Below are 19,574 nucleotides of genomic sequence, written 5' to 3' on the forward strand. Positions count from 1 at the left end.
AAACTGAAGAGTTTGTAAATAAAAGAATTCAATAAAATGCATTAAAAAACTTTTCAACATATTTTGACTTGCTTTCCATTCATTTTTTGAGCAGAAATTACTTTTAGAATTGAACAACCATTTTAACATGAAACACTAAGCTATGAACTAAGGAGTAGGATCTGTTGTCATGGAAACTGAAGCAGTTAAGTCCCTGGTTCACAAACACAACACTATGGGCACTAATAAGATATGAACGTGTGACTACATGGTCAGCAGTCCAGTACCTTAACCTCATAGCCATTATGCCACAATATATATATATTCTCATATAAATACATATATATGTTCTAAGTACTCTCATCCAAAATGTAAACAAGTTCCAACATTCCTGACTTGATAATTAAGAGATTCCTCTTTACATGAAACCATTGGTAGCCTTGTTAACTCACAAATAAAGAATATTTATCCACCAATACAGTGTTGAGCACTCGTTCTCATTGTTCAATATTAGTGTGTATATACACACATACACACATTATATACACACACATACATTATATACAAAATAATCAATTACATTAGATTATTTTAAATCAGCTGGAAATATATTTTTATAATTTTATATATCTTTTGTTTACTAAACAGAAATGAAGCAAGTAGAACAAATGTAGAAGTGCTCTTAGAACAGGTAGATTCTGTTCTTAACATGTCATAAAATCACAATACGAGATCCATTTTTATGATAAGCAAATAGGATAAGTGAATTTCTCAAAGACAATGATTTGTTTTTGGACACATGATCCAAGACTAGTATATTAACCCTAACCATTGGTTAATTACTGACAAAATAAAATAATGTTTAAAATGTTTTAAAACCTGCAGAATCAAAGTTATTTTCACTTTTGAACAGAATGAATTGAAAGCCTAATGGTGATAACAGAAAAAACATTGAATATATTCAGATGCACAGAAGATTCTCGATAGAAAATTCATTCAGTTGAGTATATATTTTTTTCAACCTAAATGAATCCTCTGAAAGGAAAGGATTTACAGCAAAAGTAATTATAAAAATATTTCATGGTTCCTTCAGTTTACTATTGAAGATAAAATCTGCTCAAACAGATACTATAAAAATATTACCAAAAAAAGAATATAAATTCTATTTAGCAGCAGCAGCAGTAGTTGTTGTGAGAGGGTTTGCTACTGAACTGAACGTGCAGTTTGGGTATAAGTATTACCCAAAAATAAATATACAAACTTTCAGTTATTTCTCTACATGATACAACTCTGACCCTAAATAATTTACCAAAAGAAACTAATGATAGCGTTAATAATTATAGGTGCTACTCATCAAATTTAAATAATGTCAGTTCCAATTTTGGATAGAGAATTTGCTTTTTGGTTTGTATTTTCTTTCTTCCTTCCAAATAGGTTTATATTTGACAGAAACAGGTGACCAAAGAAAGTGAATGACACTTACTGGAGGTGGGTACAACAAAGTCAATAGACGATTAACGATGTGTCCCACAACCGGATTGTGCCGAGGTTTTGGTTTATCAGGTTCGAGCAGCCAGTCATGGTCCATATTCTGTGAATGCAATAAAAAGATCAAATTTATTGGTTTATTATTATACCACAACAATTCTTTACATTTTATTTTAACAAAAATTTCACAATCTAAACCAGAGGTTCTCAACCATTTTTTACCAATGGACCCCTTTCGTTCCTATTTTAATCTGGTAGGCCTTTAGAGCCATTCAATGTTATCATTAGGAATTGTACAAAAAAGTATTTATTAAGAGGCAAACCTTATAATCCTTGAAATCTTCCTCATCCAACAAGACTTGTTTAGCCTCTTCTATTCTTAGATTTTCTTCTTCTGACTCTGTAACATCTTTGATTTCAGATTTCGCATACAACGGTTTTCCTTTAATAAAGAGAGTCCTCCATTCCCTCATTAGTTTCTGGGGCAACAGACTGCACAAGTATCAAAGACAGACAAACAATTATTAAAAACAAATTCATTCAATCTAAAAATTTTTCTGTTCTCTACTTATAAAAAAAAATAAATTAAAACTTAAAAATTAATAATAACATTTTGTAAACAAACTTTGGAAGCGTCGAATGTGTTTCATATTTTACAGACGAGACGGTAATATTTTGAACACAGCCATGGAAACAGCAGAAAGACTGGCTGTTTTGCCCTTATAAATATTATTTTCTTGTCAGTAAAATTAAAAATTAACCTCAGCAATCAATTACAAAGAAATTACAATTAGCAATAATAAATTGTTATTGTCTGAAAAGTGTATTTTTTTAAATATTTAAGAAAAAATAATTTAACTGAAAATAATTTAATTAAATAAATCTTAGTAATTATAATTGTTGTGGCTAAGCAGTTTGTCAGCATTGACCAAGCAGACCCTATGATCACAGGCTTTCCGGTTGTGACCATCCCATCATTTTGTATAGTCAGAGCTACATTAATATCCAATATGTCTAACCATTCTTAAGACATCAAGATGTAATTTGAGGGATACTGACTGCTATTTTTAGCTTGTCAGGTGACTACTCCTGAGGCACAACAATGTACTAAAACTCACCCTGGCTATTATTGAAGCCTTGGTCAACCTTATTGAGTAAAGCTATGACCAAAAGCATTCCAGTCATTTTTAGGGGGATTATTTCATGTGTCCTTCTTTATGCAAGAGAGCAGAGTATGACTTGAGGGACATTTGATTACTGTTTCTAGCAGTCATGTAGAAACTCACTCTTTTATTATATTAAATGTGTCTATGATGTTTCCTCCAACAGGAAAGATGCTTGTATCACACATTTTGGAATATAGGAGCATTGGCACCTATTGTAGCAGCCTATTGAGTCAAAATGTATTCATTGAAATGAACAAGGAAGCAGGCTCGATATAACCAGTAAACAACCACCCCATCCCCATCCCCAATCACTCACCCACCCCCATCTTAAAAAGGAAGCAACCATTGGATAGTGTAGTCTTAGATACACTATATCTGAGGGAAATATCGAATAATATGGTCCTAGATACAATATGCTGAGAAACAAAATTGAGAGGAGAGACACAACTGATATTCATTTGAACAGAGGTTTGCTTATCTGGAGCTGACCTGAGGGCAAACAACAGCAGCAGTAGCAGCAGCAGCATGACTTATTAAATATCGTGAATATAGCCAACAGATTTTAAAATATAAAACCTATAATAAATAAGCTAATATATTCCTACCTGCTCGATATTGCTCTATAATCACAAATTTTGCAGACAATATCAAGAATTTGTAATAAAATTTCAAAACAGAGTTCATAATGAATTCGATATTTTTCTGCTTTGTATTCAGCTTTGACTTTCTCGTGGAAGCGAATGTCTTTCAAAACTTGATCAGCATATTCTTCTTTAGCAAGACGCAGGAGTTCCTAGAAAGAGCAGCAAAGGAAATATTTAAAGTAAAAAAAAAGGAAAAGGTTTTCCATCTTTTCAGCAGCAGCAGCTATTGTTGCTGTGGTGGTGGTCATTGCTTTAGTTTCAAGCCAGCCTCAATCAAGACAGAGCAATGGTCAAAGACGTTAAACCTACAACTATTACGCTTTCTGACATTGTGTATCTAGGGCTACATTATCTAATGTTTTCTTCCTTTACTTTCCTGAGGGAAGAGTTGACTGTAACAAGTGATGGTGAGAAAAACTGGAATGGCTGGTAAGAGACTAATGAAATTTCTTCTCTAGAGATTTAGCTATAAGAACAAGGTCATAGAGGAGCTCCCAAGGGCAACCAGTCTGAAATCCCTCTGTCATGGCCTATGATAAACAAGAGGGGGATGAGAACTGATCCTTAGTGACCTCCTACCTGTATACTAAATTTGTTGCCATACACATTGCTGACTTGTCACCCTGCTGACAGCATCCTTGGACATGGCTTGTACAGTTCTCACCAACCCCTCATCTATCCCCATCAAATATGGTAATAAAAGATATCTTTAATGCAAAAAGAGATTCATTTTGTAATTTGGTAAGTTGTGGTCTTCACACCAGCATCAAAATCCTTTGAACATCAAAGAAAACCTTTGCAATCAAAAAAATCAGATTATGAATAGAAAGATATCTCATTGCTGAGCAGTTTAGACCACATCACAATCATAAGGAAAATAATTAAGCTATCAAAAGGTACTGCATTATTAGAATTAACATTACTTTTGATGCATAAATAACGAACATTTACTAAATAAATATCTATTCATATGTATTGGTAGAAGATGGTGGATTCAAAGATTTCATCATCGTTGTTTTTATGGACACTTTTCCACTTTCAATGGCAATTCTCACTTTTTGTTAGGAATGTTGAGTAATAGCTGAAAAAGTAGAATTGTGAATACAAGTGACCGAAATATGGTTCGTCCAAAGAATCTCTGGAGAGACATTACTTGACTGGGTGAGTAGCTGAGGGATCAGGGAGCCTCTCCCAGGTCAAGCTCCTACTTTTCTGCATTCAGTTCCAGTACTACAGACATATGGTTAGAATGTCGCAGGAAACAATCGCATGACAGATTCTTCAAGCCAATCCAACTGGCAGGAGACCTACGGTTAGATCACAAGAATGAGATGGTGGGACAATATCCCTGATCTCAGTCAGTCTTGCTTGGGAATCCAGCCAGAATCTTCAATGACAGTTGTTTTTGATGTGACCCCGTGAAGGAGGTGCCCAAGGACTCTACCTCAACAATCCTTGCAGGAAGAATAGTAGGAGGCAGCAAAAATGGATAGAAAGAAGAAAAGTGTAAACGTCCATAGGCCAGAAGCACAAAACAGCTTAGAAAATTATAACTTAATAATTATTCTTATTTCTTGGGAGAACATGGCACATGTACTTACGGCTTCTTTGTTCAAAGCATCAAGGAAATCTTTCTCACGGCGTTCTTGATATTGTTTCTCCTGAAACATTCGATTTTTCATAATAATGTTCTTTTGCTGACGTGTTTGGAGAAGCTGCACAACAATCTTCTTTTCTTGCTGTGACTGCCTCAAGATTCTGTTTACAAGCACTTTATCTCGATATGCAAGCTTCAGAAAAGAATTGGAGATGGGGTGGGGTGAGTATTAGAAAAATTATTCATGTCATTGAGTCTGTGACTATTATAAGAGTTGTTTAATGATGTGACAGGGAATGTCAAGAATGCAGCAGCTTATTGCAGTTAGACAAATGTTCTGGCTGATTTTTACCTCGTCAGCAGAACAAAAAGAATATCAATATGATACACACACATACACACACACATATATATATTTCTATGTATGTATATAACTATATATGTATATATCTATATATAATAGTAGATATCATAAATAATAATAATAATAATAATAATAATAATAATAATAATAATAATAATAATAATAATAATAATAATAATAATAATAATAATAATAGTAGTAGTAGTAGTAGTAGTAGTAGTAGTAGTAGTAGTAGTAGTAGTAGTAGTAATATACACTGTATATGATACTCATGCAAATAATATATCACATATGACAACAATATGCAAATTACCAATGGAAGGCTTTTCTATACATTTATTATTTACCTCTCTCTCCTCTCTCTTTCTCTCTCTTGATTAATTCAAATCTTTTTACTTTAAGACCATTCTGTTATTATTAATAATAATAATAATAATAATAATAATAATAATAATAATAATAATAATAATAATAATGATAATAATAATAATAATGATAATAATGATAATAATAATAATGATAATGATAATAATGATAATGATAATGATAATAATGATAATGATAATGATAATAATAATAAGGTGGCAAACTGGTAGACCTGTTAGCACAGCATTTCATTTAGCTTTACATTCCAAGTTCAAATTCAACCAAGGTAAAAGAATAAGTTAGAAATATATACTTGTGTTGATATCATCAACTAAACCCTTGAAAGCTATGCTCCAGCGTGGCCTCCATACAATAAGAGAATAAAGAATAAAAGAATTTATCCTGGACATCGAATGAATTAAATGGGAGAATAAAAGAAACGTTTTTGGTCCGATTCCATACCCAAATTGAATCTTGTGCTTGCTGTTGGCTAACCAATACTTTACGTCTTCTTTTCTCAAGGTCTTCTCGTGATAATCTATCTTCTGTAAGACGTTTGGTAATGTCAGCAATATAAGTATCACCAGAATATTTAATGCTGTTTGGAAATTAATTTAATGACGTTATTATTACTAAATTAAAAAGAAGATAAACAAAAACAAAGTGGAAAAAAAAAACTGAAACGAGAAAACCATTAGAAAGTTTATGTAACAAAATTATTGATTCTATAAAGAAAAACAAAATTAAATTGACATGTTCACATAAAGATAAGAATGATTTAAAAAGCAACATGAAGATGATGATGATGATGATGATGTGTTTTGTTATCAATGAAATGGTGATAATCATCTTCAATAATCATTATCATTGTAACATCTCTTGGCAGCATTTCCTCTGGCTCTTTATGTTCTGAGTTCGAATTCCACTGAGGTTATCCTTGTCTTTTGTCCATTCGGGGTTGATAAAATAAATATCAGTTAAGCAGTGGGGTTGATAGAATTGCCTTACCCTCACCCCTAAAAGTTGCTGATCTTGGACCAAAATTAGAAAGAATTAATTTATTAATTCCCAAATAATAATTTTCTCCAATCGGTTCCATTATTGAACCTGTATCTTCAGTATTGAGCTCCAAAAAGGATCCTAGCAATATAACAAACAAACAAACAAATGTACGTCTGTTTAAAGTAAGTTGACAATGGCATTTCCAAATGCTTCCATTTTCCTTTAGCAAGTATGGATAGAGTTGTCATGCCAAAATGATATATTCATGAGCTGGCTTAGACACTGTCAGCTGCAACAACTCAATCAAAGAAATAGAAGCTGTCAAAGCTAATATTCTGCTCACGAACAACATCCGTGTTCTTATTGGTGAAGGCAGTGTTAAACAATGTGCTTGATATTTGTTTCACCTCACCTGTCTTTCTAGCCTTAATACTATTAGGGTTATTGAAGAACTAAATATGAATCTCAAATCATATTTACTTCTTGTGCAAATTTTTCATTCACTTTCTCACTTCATACTTTCGTTATGATTACGAGTTTTGCTAAACAGAGCCATATTTAGTTGAGTTTCCTAAACTTGTGAAGACACTGCAAGACTGGAGTTATGATCAATCAATACCAGGTGTCTTCTCCTTGACACTGACATAATCAATTTCCACCTGAATTTATGATCATATCTATTTACTACATGTTAATGCATGAAAACTGCAGTAAAAATAGTTGGCTGAATGTAGAAGTGATGTTGTTTGAAACCGTTTCCAAGTGTGGCTTTGATGTTCTTGAAACAGGTTCAATAAATAAAAGATAAATGGAAAGCAAAACAGCATGCATTGAATGAATAAAATGAGAGAGGGGGAGAGAGGGGGAGAGAGAGAGAAGACAATGAGAGAGGATGAGAGAGGATGAGAGAATGAGAGAAGATGAGAGAGATGAGAATGAAAGAATGAGAGAATGTGAGAATGTGAGAATGAGAGAATAAGAGAATGAGAGAGATGAGAAAAACGAGAGAGATGAGAGAATGAGAAACATGAAAGAATGAAAGAGGACGAGAAAGATGAGGGAGATGAGAGAATGAGATGAGAGAATGTGAAAGGAGGAGAGAATGAGGGTGGATGAAAGAGAGAGATGAGAGATGAAAGAAGGAGGCCATCAAATGATGATGATGATGATGATGATTAAGATGAGAGAATGAGGCCGGAACAATTATATGAAATCATTAAGCATGAAATATCAACAAATCAATTGAGTGCGAGCTTAAACTCAGTTCACTTTCAATTGATTAGTTCTGAAAGAAGAAGGGGAAATTGGATGCTGAGTACAATTGATTATCAACAGAAGAGAAAAACATGTTTTAGCATCTGACAAAATAAACACCATCCAACACATGCCAGCATGGAAAAACATGCTAAATGATGATGATGATGATGATGATGATGATGATGATGATGATGATGATGATGATGATGATGATGATGATGACAACAACGATGATGATGACGACGATGATGATGATGACAATGACAACAAAGACGATGATAATGACGATGATGATGATGATGACGACGATGTTGATGATGATGACTGGTGCTTGGTGCAACCTCCTGGCTTGCCAGTCCTCAGTCAAACCCTCCAACCCATGCCAGCATGGAAAACGGATGATGATTGATGTGGACATAATGATGTTATCTTTCATTCCAGAGTTTGATGGGTTGTGTGACAAAATGATATTAAGTATCTTAACTGCATGTGCATGTGCATGTGTGTGTGTGCATGTGCATGTGTGTGTGTGTGTGTGTGTGTGTGTGTGTGTGTGTGTGTGTGTGTGTGTGCTGCTTGTGATGGCAGTATATTTAGAGCCTTATCTGAAATGTAGATATTCAATATCAGCTTCCTCATCCACATTTTACATCTCCTTTCCATTTGGTATGGGTAGAATCTAAGGATCAGAGGACCAGGTCTAACCCCAGTGTCTCAATTTTACCATGGTTTCTAAGGCTTGGTGCCCTCCCTAATGGCAGCCACTGTACAGAGTGTAGAGGGTTCCTTTTGCATGGCACCAGTACTAGTGAGGTCACCTTGTAACTTGCAAAACTAAGGAGTCTCCTTGAATAAGAAGGGGAATAGCTGAGAGGGAGGGGCTTTTACACAAGATGTTGAGGGATAAATATATGATAGGAGGGCCAACAATAATTGCTGTGGAAGTGATTCATAGCCCACCTGCATTATATATGGGTGGAGTGGAGCCAGAAGGATGGATAAAGATAGTAGTGATAAGGTGCCAGAGCATAGCCTCAAGTTACAAGAAAGGGAACATGGAGAAACATCCAGATCTCTGAGCTACACTCCTGCATTGGTGCCAAGTGCAGTGAGGGAGGGATGAGAATGAGTGTTATGAAGGCTGAGACATTGGTCCTCTCAACAAATTCTTCTCACTCCACTTTTCAGGGAAGTGGAACAAAGGAGATCAACTTCAAACGAACTAAACACAAACAATTACATAATTGCTTCTTGTTTTAGATACATGACTAGATTTTGTAGCAGGGGGCTATCAAGTATTATTTCAATTTCTATACATCTACATTATTGTATACCCTGCCCCCCCCCCCCGACACACATTATTGATGCTCACTTCATCAATCCTGAGGGGGGATATTTAAAAAGGAGAGATACTCTCAGTACATTTTAAAAACAGGACAAAGAAGGATTTAGGTTATTGCATTGAAAAACTGTCCACCGCAAGGTCCAGCAGTCCTTGTTGCAATGTGGTGACTTGTATACTTTGATGACCCTGAGAACCATGCCAGGGCCTTCCATGCTGGACAGGTCAAAGGAGAGAGGCCAAACTATTATGAATCACCTCTTTCCAGAATTAAAAATGGATCTGAATAGGGCCAACACCTCTGCACAGAAAACAGCAAAGTTAAAGAAGTCTTGATGATAACCCAAAACCCAACAAGACCCGAGAGAAGAAGTCCTTTCCTCGGGGAACAGTGGAGAGAAATCATCAATGGCTGATACTCCACGGAGAGTGGAGAGCTTGAGTAAAGCAAATGAAAACAGTCTCCTATTTTTGCCATCTCAACAACATTATTTAGCAACATATATTTCTAATGGAGTCAATTAAGTTTTACTCGTAGTAACAATAATGTACAACAAGCTTTGTGAACGACAGCTTTTCTGTATATGTTCTTCTCCGATGTAAAAGCCAATAACAGAACCCAGAATAGTTCCATTAAGCTGAAGTGACAAATTTTGTTCGAATTGAGATGAAAAGAAGTATTCAAAGTGGAACATACATGTCTTTCGTGTCGATGTCTAGACTTACAGCAGCACTTTCTAATTTCTTATCAAACTGGTTAATATCATTCATAGCTTCCTAGAAAAGAAACACAAATAAACACAAAGGTAAGAATTTATTTGTCAGAACTTATACAAAGTTATTTATCAAGGGAGAAATATTATTCCCAGAATAAATTCCATCAGGTATCTCCACTCAGCAACCAGTTTTACTCTCTTCTTCTCTGTATATAACTACTACTACTACTACTACTACTACTACTACTACTACTACTACTACTACAAATACCACCACCATTACCAACCCCACCACCATCACCACCAACTCCACCACCACCACTGCCGTCCCTGCAGCTACTACTACTACTACCACCACTGCCACTGTTGCTGTTGCTTCAGAAATGATAATAATATTGATTTCATATGTAGTACTCAACCAGAAGTTCAGTGTGGAGGCACAGCTGATTATATCAACCCCAGTACATGACTGCTTGTTATTTTATCGATTCTGGGGGAATCAGAGGCAAAGTTGGCCAAAGTGTGACTTCATTTCAGGACCAAAGTTAAACCATTAAATACCACAAGGCATTCCACCAGTTCTTCCAATTCACCTCAATAAGGATTTGAACTCAAAATGTGAAGAACTGCAACAAAACCGGCAAAGTATTATTTAACAAATCTGCCAGAGACAGAAAAAAAAATAGGCAGAACTGGCCTTGGTGGAATTTAAACACAGAATGGAACAAACAAGAATAAATACCACAAGGTATCTGATCCAATGCTTTAATGGTTCTGTATCTAACAGTGTCGTGAATTTTGAGCAAAGGGTGTAGAGAAGTTAAGTGAGTGAGGTGAAGGAGTGGAATCAATTTGATCCAACACTTTACCAAGACCAGAGATAAAGAAATGAAATGTTTAAAGTTATCCAATTCTTGTAGGAGACAATTTAATTTACAAGAGCTAAAAGCTAAAAGCGAAACAACTGCAACAGTTTGGCTCTTAATATAGCAAATGTTCTGAACTTGCACAAGTGGGAGAAAACACTGTTATCTTATACAGCTGTCTCTTACATAAGTCATTGGCTGGTTGGAAAAGAGTTGATGAGGAGGATTTCATGAATGGGGAATGGGAAGCTATACAATTAATGCATGTCTCAAGAGCAAAAGCAAATGGAGTGATAGCGAATGGCTTCAGTCAGGAATGAAAAACAGAAAAAGAAATCACAGGGACTTGTCTAAATTTGATACAAAGAGATGGGGCTAGAGAGGGGAAGAAGACAGAGAGAGGACATTCAAATGAAAAGAAAAGGAGATAGAGGAAGAAGAGAAGGAGAGGATGGGGAAATGATGCAGGTATTTATTTAGAAAACATGCATATCTAAAACACAAATATTAAGTGATTTTGAGGTCCCAATAATAAAAACTACTCACAGATGATCATGGAGCCACCAGTTGAAGGGCAAGCAGTTGAAGGGTTTTAAAAGTATGTACTGGCTCTTTGACAAAAAGCAAATTTATGTAGAGAACCATCACCATTTAATGTCCATTTTCCATGCTGGCATCAGTTGGAGAGTTTGAGGGGAGCTGGTGAGCCAGAGGACTGTGCCAAGCTCCAATGTCTGCATTGGCAGGTTTCTATAACTGGATGTCCTTCCTAATGCCAACCATTTTACAGGGTGTCCTGGGTGCCATCAGCACTAGTGAGGTCACCAAGATCCTTGCAAGACAAAGACCCTTCAGCTGGGATGAGGAATAGAATTGAGGGAGATGCTTTTATGCCAGGTGATGATAGGGAGACAGGAACAGTTGTCTTGCTGTGGAGGAGATTAATGGTTACTCCAGTAGGAAAAGAACGAATGGAAGTGGTGGTGGTGAAGAGGCATCAGCACATTTGGAAATTTTAAAAGCTGTTTTCTTCATTAGATAAATTAATACAGAGAGACTAATTGTACAAATATTGTAATGAAAAGAGACGGTGGGGGGGGGGGGGGAGATTGATATTTATGATGGAACTCTCCACCAGAGGAAATATAAATATTGTTCTTATATCATAGCCGCCCTCTTTTTAATAATATATTTCCTCAGCAATATACTCCAACACTAACTATAAATAACTTAATCATTTTAGTAACTCTGTTCTATATATAAACAAGGATTCATATTACTATTTGGTTCCTTGTCATTTCATATCTACAATCCAAGACAAGTCTTTTGAATAAAAGCACACATGAAGACAGGCTAAAAAAAAAATATTGGTATTTATTAACCATTAACAATTACACACACACACACACACACACACACACACACACACACACACACATGAGGGCTTATTGATTGCTTTGCAATAGATATGTTATGGTTCTTAACACACAGCAAACACATACACTTGCATGCACAAACACACAAGTGTGCACATGCATGCGTGTGTATGTGTGTACTATGTGTAGATAGATATGTGTGTGTGTGTGTGTGACAAACAGAAAGATTTAAACCAGCCATTTCTGGTTCAAATATTCTACCTTTTTCTATGTTGAAACTGGCCAGATTCAGCCTCTCACACCTATCCTACAATGTCATTCTAAAATGATACATCCACATCATCGCACTATTTATGCTATGGGATAATGCATGGTTAATTTAGAACAATGAGCATAACATTTCACCGATTAATCTGAATGCTATAGGGTTAAGGAATCGTAAATAAGTTGCTGCTTTAATATTTATCAGTGACCTTAATTAAGGGTCGTTAACCATGAAGACAATAAACAATCTTATAGAAAATAAATATATTTCAGCTGAAAAGCAACAAAATGAGGATAACAAGTTGATGCAAATACTTTTTAAGCAAAAAAAAAACTATAAAAGGAGAGAATTGTAGTTTGCTTGAGGCATTGTGAAATATGGAGAAGACTCGATAATTAAAGCAAGATATGAAATTACTGAACTATAATCTCATTCATGATTACTTCGATAAAAAAAATAAAACATTTGAACAGATGCACAGAAGGCATTCGTTTATTTACAATAAAAGTTTCATTACCTTCATGTCTATGTTCTTACGACTAAACGAAAACAAAAAGAAAACATGAACCAATGAGGGTGCCTCTCCATGGTCACTTAAAATGCTATAAATAGCAGTCAAATCTACTCAATTTAAAACACGGAAAGAAACACTGGATAATATAGTTCTAGATCTAAACATGACATGATGGCCATAGTTAAGATGACTTCGATCATAAGACTACTGGATCAGGTTTGGCCTTGGGCTAAACAATAACAACAACAAAATACAATCCTATTTTTTTATTCTTTTCTTTGTTTTCGTCACTGAACTGTGGCCATGCTGGAGCACAGTCGTCGAGGATTTAGTTAAACATATCCACCGCAGCACTTAGCCTCAAACCTGGCGTTTATTTTATTGATCTTTATATGTCTAGGCACAGGCCTGGTCATGTGGTGAAGAAGCTCACTTTGCAAACATGTGGCTTTGAGTTCAGTCCCACCGCACAGTACCTGGGCAAGTGTCTCTTATTACAACCCCTTCTACAGAAACTTTCCAATGCTTAGAATACAAATAGTGTACCAAGTACCTTCCATGGTACTCTAAAAGTATAGTCATCTTGTAACTTGTACATATTCTACATTTCTCTGGTGCAGGGGGTAAAACATCACAGGAAACACTGATTGTTGAAAGTGATGGAGGTTTGTTTCATGCAATGACATCAATGATTTCTTTCATTATTTATTTCGAATAACGATTTTTTTTTTCTGGATGATAAAAAGGAGAGAAAACAGTCATGCTCCAGTGGCTGCATCACATCAGCATGCATCAATGATGGATAAGAAGGGGCCGGAAAATAAAACTAGACATTAGTGCAATCGGTTAGAAGACTGCATATGAAAGACATCAGTGCAGAAGACTGCACTGATGAGGATGTGGTGCGTATGGAAAATGAGAGTTGGTTAAATGATGAATGCAGAAGGTTCATATGGAAGAGAAATATCAAGGAAGATGGAGACAGAAGGGGTGAAATTTGATTGAAGGATTCTGAGCCTCACAAAAAAGTCAAGTGGAAACACCATGTGTAGGGACATATTTGCCCCCATCCATGCCATTATAGCAAAGTGCACATCAAAGTGTAAATGATGATGATGCTTGATTACTTATACACACACATGGACACATGAGTACAAGACATGGATGTGCAGTTAAGACAGACATACAATAGCATCAAGGTGCTTGGCTGTTCTGATGCCTTAGTCTCGCCATCACCTGTGGTAATACTGCAAGCATGCTGGCTTGCTTCAGTAGGTTCCATTGAACCTTGTCATGTGCGACCAACTTAGTCACTTGGTGTTGAATTGAGGTTTTTTTTTCTTTCTCTTTCCTCTTTTTTTTTACTTCTTTTTATTCTCTCTCTTTGCTCATGGTTGTGTAATCTTCAGTTTAGGATTTGTATTTTAATGTGGTTTTGTAATATATATGCATCATATACATACATGTTATATATGTAATTAATACAATGAATATAAATTGAACCTACATTTTAAACAAATCAAGAATTTGAAGGAATTTAGTAGAGTTATTATTCATTATTCATCTAATATTTGGAACCTACTAACTTAACAAAGGGTTCTTACATAAACTATAACTGCCTGTTTTTAATTTAAATATGAACAGTTTAAAATTGAAACTTCTGTATAATATAACAAGAGGCAGTTTCATGTAGGTTGGCATCAAAAAGGTTAAAAAATTTCAGCTTGTATTATTGTAAATTGTTAGTCATTAACAATAGGAAACAGAACAATATATTTCTCATCTGAAAGTATGCATGGGGCTTTTAAATCAGACATTTTGATGAAAGAGAAAAAGTTTGTGCTAAATAAATTCAGCTGAAGAATTGGCAGTGGAGATTAAGAAACGGTGTGAGTTGAGAACATTACAGAACTCTGTCTCAATGCAGTGGACAACATGCTGGGAAGCTCATTAAGTGGAAGACTGAGTAAAAGCAGAATCAACCATTCCTATAATAATAAATCAAGAAATACATAAACATTGCTGGTTTTGTAAATGAAACACAATGAAGTAGGCAACTGGCTGTTTGTAAAAACTCTTCTCAAAAGCTAATTCAATAATAATCACAACAACTCAAATACAATGGTTGCCGATGTTGTTGTTTAACCTTAGTTAACTCTTGACTGAGCAGATTGATGATTAAAGACATCCCACCTTTTTTTTACTAAGTGCAGAGAACCTAGCTCTGCATTATCTAATGTATTTCTTTTTTAAGATGAGAGAGTTTAAGAAGATTTGGCTTTTATTTCTAGCAGATTGAGCTACCACTTAGAGACACCCTCATTCGCCTGACTCCCTACAATGGTTATGAAGAAATGTGGAACATTAAAGACAGACAACACCCTAAATCTAGAATGCAAGGTGTAAAATAAGTTTGTTGTTAATTAGCCTCAAGTGAAGCTTGTATGAGCAGACCGAAGATCAAAGTTCTTCCAACTGTGACCATCCAATCTATTCTATATTTATACAGAGCATATTGGTGATAGGAAGCTATAAAAAATCTGCCTCAACAAATTGTCTGACCCATGCAAGCAGAGAAAAGTGGATGTTAAACTATGATGGGGGGGGATGATGATGATGATGATGATGATGATGAACTAGGTAGAGAATGAATGTCTGTGTGAAGCCAGGTAGAAACTTAATCAATGTATGGTGTGGGAGTGAGAGATTCCAGGTAGAGACTCAATCATTGTGGGTGTGGATGACTCCCAGGTAAAGTTAATCAATTTGTGGGGTGGGAGTGGGGGTGGATGTCAGGTGGGGAATACCAGGTAAAGAGTTAATATGTCTTAAGATGCCAAGGACAGCATGTGAATGATTGCATTTCCTGACAACAAAATGATTTTCTCCATACAAAGGAATGTTTCTAAGAAAAATGCATTAGACATAGATAATAGCATCAAGAATATAATGGCAATGATGAAGGTGGTGGTGGTGGTGGTGGTGGTGGTGGTGGTGGGGTCCAGTTGCGGTATTGGCAGCAGTAACTGCAATATTCAAAAAAAGACAAAAAGACACCGAAAAGACCCAGTTGGTGAAGAGTATCAAGAGATGGGTAGAAAAGGAGCGTGAGATGAAAGAAAACATAGGATGACAAACTTTTGTGGATATGTATTCTGATTGAAAGGATGTCAATGTTCTCATCAATTTCCAATAATTAGCAACTTTCAATAATTTAAACAAAATGGATTATTTTCCTTTTTTTTTTTTCTACTTCTTGAAATGAAATCAATTTACGAAATAAAAATCAGAATTACATTATTGTTAATTTAGTTATCCTCATTATTATCACGACCATCAACATCCCCCCCCCCCCAGCCACTGTCGCCACCCCCACCACCTTTCCTACACAAAATTCTATTTTGCTTTCCATTCTAACCCATCTTGAAGACACTCACTGAACCTGACTTTCTGCTTTTGTCACAACATAATACCAACTTTTTTCTGATAGTGTTATAATGTGATAAAGTAATTGTCCAATGGCTTTACAATTTATCACAATGTCCTACATTAAATGCAGGCAATTTTTTTTTCATTCTTTTAAAAATTACACCATTCTTCTTCTTTCTTCTCGAGTGTTCTTTTTTTTTTTTTTCAATTATGTTACTTTTTATCAATGTTTTTCCTCAACCGGAAATGAGGTAAAATTGGGTGATGTTGATGCAGTGAATGGTCTGGAAAATACAGGTGGAGTGGGTGCTTAACATGTGTGTCTATTATGAAGGGGTGGTCAAAGGAGGGAGAAGAGAGGAGTGCAATGGGTGGGTTTATGTGAAAGTGGATGCATCATCATCATCAGCATCATTTAATGTCCACTTTTCCATGCATGCTTCCATACTCAGATAGAATTTATTAGGGCAGATTTTCTACACCTATATATCTTTTGTGTGATCCACTCTCACCTGTTTCCAAGCAAAATAATATTTCTCCAAAAGCCAGGCATGTTGTCACAGAATATTACAAATGGACAACCCTGCTTGTATGACAGTGACGTTTGTTTACAACTATCACATTATTTCAAAACAAGGAGATACAAACACACACACACACACACGATGGGCTTCCATCTACCAAATCTACTGGCAAGGCTTTGATTAGCCTGTGGCTCTAGTAGAAGTCATTTGCCCAAGGTGCCATGCTGTGGCACTGGACACAAAAGAGCAAACTTCTTGACCACACAGCCATGCCTGTCTACAGAGGAGCAAAGTTTTACCTAAAACTGATAAAAGAGAGAAAGGACATGACTTGAAATTGTTTCAGAAGACATAAAGCAAATATTCCTTCCTTGGAACAATAAATATAAAAATAAATGTTGAAGCTAATTTATTTGTAGCAAACTACATTGATCAAAGGGACCAGGGCTTAATTTCAAAGTGTGGATGTAAGCTTAGTGAATGAAAGTCCATCTCCCACAGGATAAAACAAGTAACTCTCCCTAAGGGAGATATACTAAATCGCCATCTAAAAAGTCTGAGACCATATGATATCTTTTGAAAAAAAAAAACAAGAAAGAAGAAAGTTATACAAGTTTGAAGAAAAAAATAAAAAGAGTAAAAACGAAAAGAGTGTATGTGGCGGGGAGGGGCACAACAGTGAAAACCTCCCCCTACACCACTACCACCACCATTGCTTTTATGCTGGCATGGGTTGGACAGTTTGAGTGGAGCTGGTGAGCTAGAGAGCTGCACCAGGTTCCAATGTCTGTTTTATGGCTGGTTATTTGCAGTTTTAATGGGAGTAACTGTTAATAACAAAAAAAGATTCAAATAATTTCTCAATATTTAAAGAATTTGTTACCTGAATTTCAAGTTGCTTTCGCTTCAAATGAATGTTTGAGAGAGGCTGTGCTGGAGGATAGGTAAGTCTCTTATAAATGTCATTGTCACTAGCTCTGGATAAATAAAGAAGATTTGTCATTACAGCATGTACACACACACACACACACACACACAAACACACATAAGAAATTGGGATGATAAAGGAAATAAACAATTATATTACGAATCTTATTAGCTTACAGCTGTTTCTGCTACAAGGTGCAATGCTTGAGTATCAGCCTAGAACATATGTATATTGAGTTCTAACAGCAGGTTATAAGCATCACAATGTGTAAACAAAATATTAAAATATATATACGAGTGGGTGCTGAAAAGTTCCTGGCTTTGGGTGACAGAAAATACAGGATGAGGATCAGTTAATTATGATTTTATTCAACATATTTCCCTCTGAGATTCACACAGTTATTTCAGCAGTCCTTCAATCTTTCTAAGCCCTTGAAAAAAATTCAGACGGTTTGGGCCTCCAACCAGGCCTTTCGTGATACCCTTAAAACCAGGATAATGTGTGTGTGTGTGTGTGTGTATATATATATATATATATATACATATATATATACAAGCCTGTTTTACCAGTTTAGATCTGATAAGCTTTTTATTACAGCAATTGTTTCTACAGCTGACTGCAAATCATTCAACCATGAAGACAAACTGGAGCAAATAGAGTTATAAGCTGAGCCTAGTGGCAAAACACAGCAGCTGTCAAGAGTAAACTTTGAAATCTTCACGTCAGTAACACACTACTTTATTCCCACCACTGTTAATGTAAAATAACGAGGAATAATGCTGAACTGAAATTCATCCTCATCATTATTTAATGTCTGTTTTCTTATGATGGTATGGGTTGGGATCTGCTTTGGTATGGCTTCTACAGATGGATGCCCTTCTTAACACTAACCGCTTCACAGAGTGCATTGGGTGTGTTTTATGTAGTGTCAGCACTAGAGAGGTGCCATATCTAGAGAGCTGCCTCATTTAATTATATATATAATACACACACACACACACACACACAAATATACGTGATATAATTTTAGCATCCAGTGTATGCCAGCTGGATAGGTGATTGGACTTTCTCCCATATTACATACCACCATCAGTCAATGCAGTCCTTTGTCATCTTCTCGATGAAGCATAGCAGCCTCTGTTCTGTCTTCTTCATCACTCTGTTTTGTCTTCCTCACTCTCCTTATTCCACAAATTTCATTTGCAGTAAGCACATGGCACGTCTTTATGCAGCTGCCCTCCTCCATACACCTCACCTGTCCTCCTCCATACACCTCACCTGTCCTCCTCCATACACCTCACCTGTCCTCCTCCATACACCTCACCTGTCCACACCAATAGAATCTTCTCTCTTGCACACCTGATTACTCTTATGTCCAGTTTCCCCTTCACCTTATTTATTCTCCATCGCTCATGCACACAACTAACACTGCACAACCACTAAAGCAAGCTGGCTTTGTTTCTTGCAGCCGTTGACAATAATACTGCTACACTAGTCATGGCTATGACTGGGTGACCAGCTTGTATCCTACTCCACCAAATGTTTTAAGCACCTCAATTGTGATTCTTGATGGACCAAGGGCCGTCCCTGTCTTCATATCCTTAACCACTTTATTCACCATCCTGCTATCAACTTGGATAGCAGAGGGCTGCTCCCTCTGTTGGCTCTACTTGCAGCAGACACTCTCACTCCCATGCACTCTCTTCATTCAACAGTCTCTCATAATACCACTTACAACTCTCTTTATATAT

General features: G+C 36.0%; 1 protein-coding gene across 1 annotated transcript in view; it reads right to left on the reverse strand.

Moving 5' to 3' along the window:
* Nucleotides 1–19,574, reverse strand: part of LOC106875922 (sperm flagella and cilia-associated protein 2) — a 103,197-nt gene that overhangs the window by 68,173 nt on the left and 15,450 nt on the right. The window contains exons 5-11 of the mRNA XM_014924237.3: nucleotides 17,779–17,872; nucleotides 9,903–9,982; nucleotides 6,067–6,202; nucleotides 4,879–5,067; nucleotides 3,239–3,426; nucleotides 1,791–1,959; nucleotides 1,463–1,570 (exon numbers count right to left, since the gene is read on the reverse strand). Of these exons, the coding sequence (XP_014779723.1) occupies nucleotides 1,463–1,570; nucleotides 1,791–1,959; nucleotides 3,239–3,426; nucleotides 4,879–5,067; nucleotides 6,067–6,202; nucleotides 9,903–9,982; nucleotides 17,779–17,872 (964 nt within the window). The remainder of the gene's footprint in view (nucleotides 1–1,462; nucleotides 1,571–1,790; nucleotides 1,960–3,238; nucleotides 3,427–4,878; nucleotides 5,068–6,066; nucleotides 6,203–9,902; nucleotides 9,983–17,778; nucleotides 17,873–19,574) is intronic.

This window comes from Octopus bimaculoides, chromosome 18, assembly GCF_046866305.1.
Source record: "Octopus bimaculoides isolate indiv1 chromosome 18, ASM4686630v1, whole genome shotgun sequence".
NCBI lineage: Eukaryota > Metazoa > Mollusca > Cephalopoda > Octopoda > Octopodidae > Octopus > Octopus bimaculoides.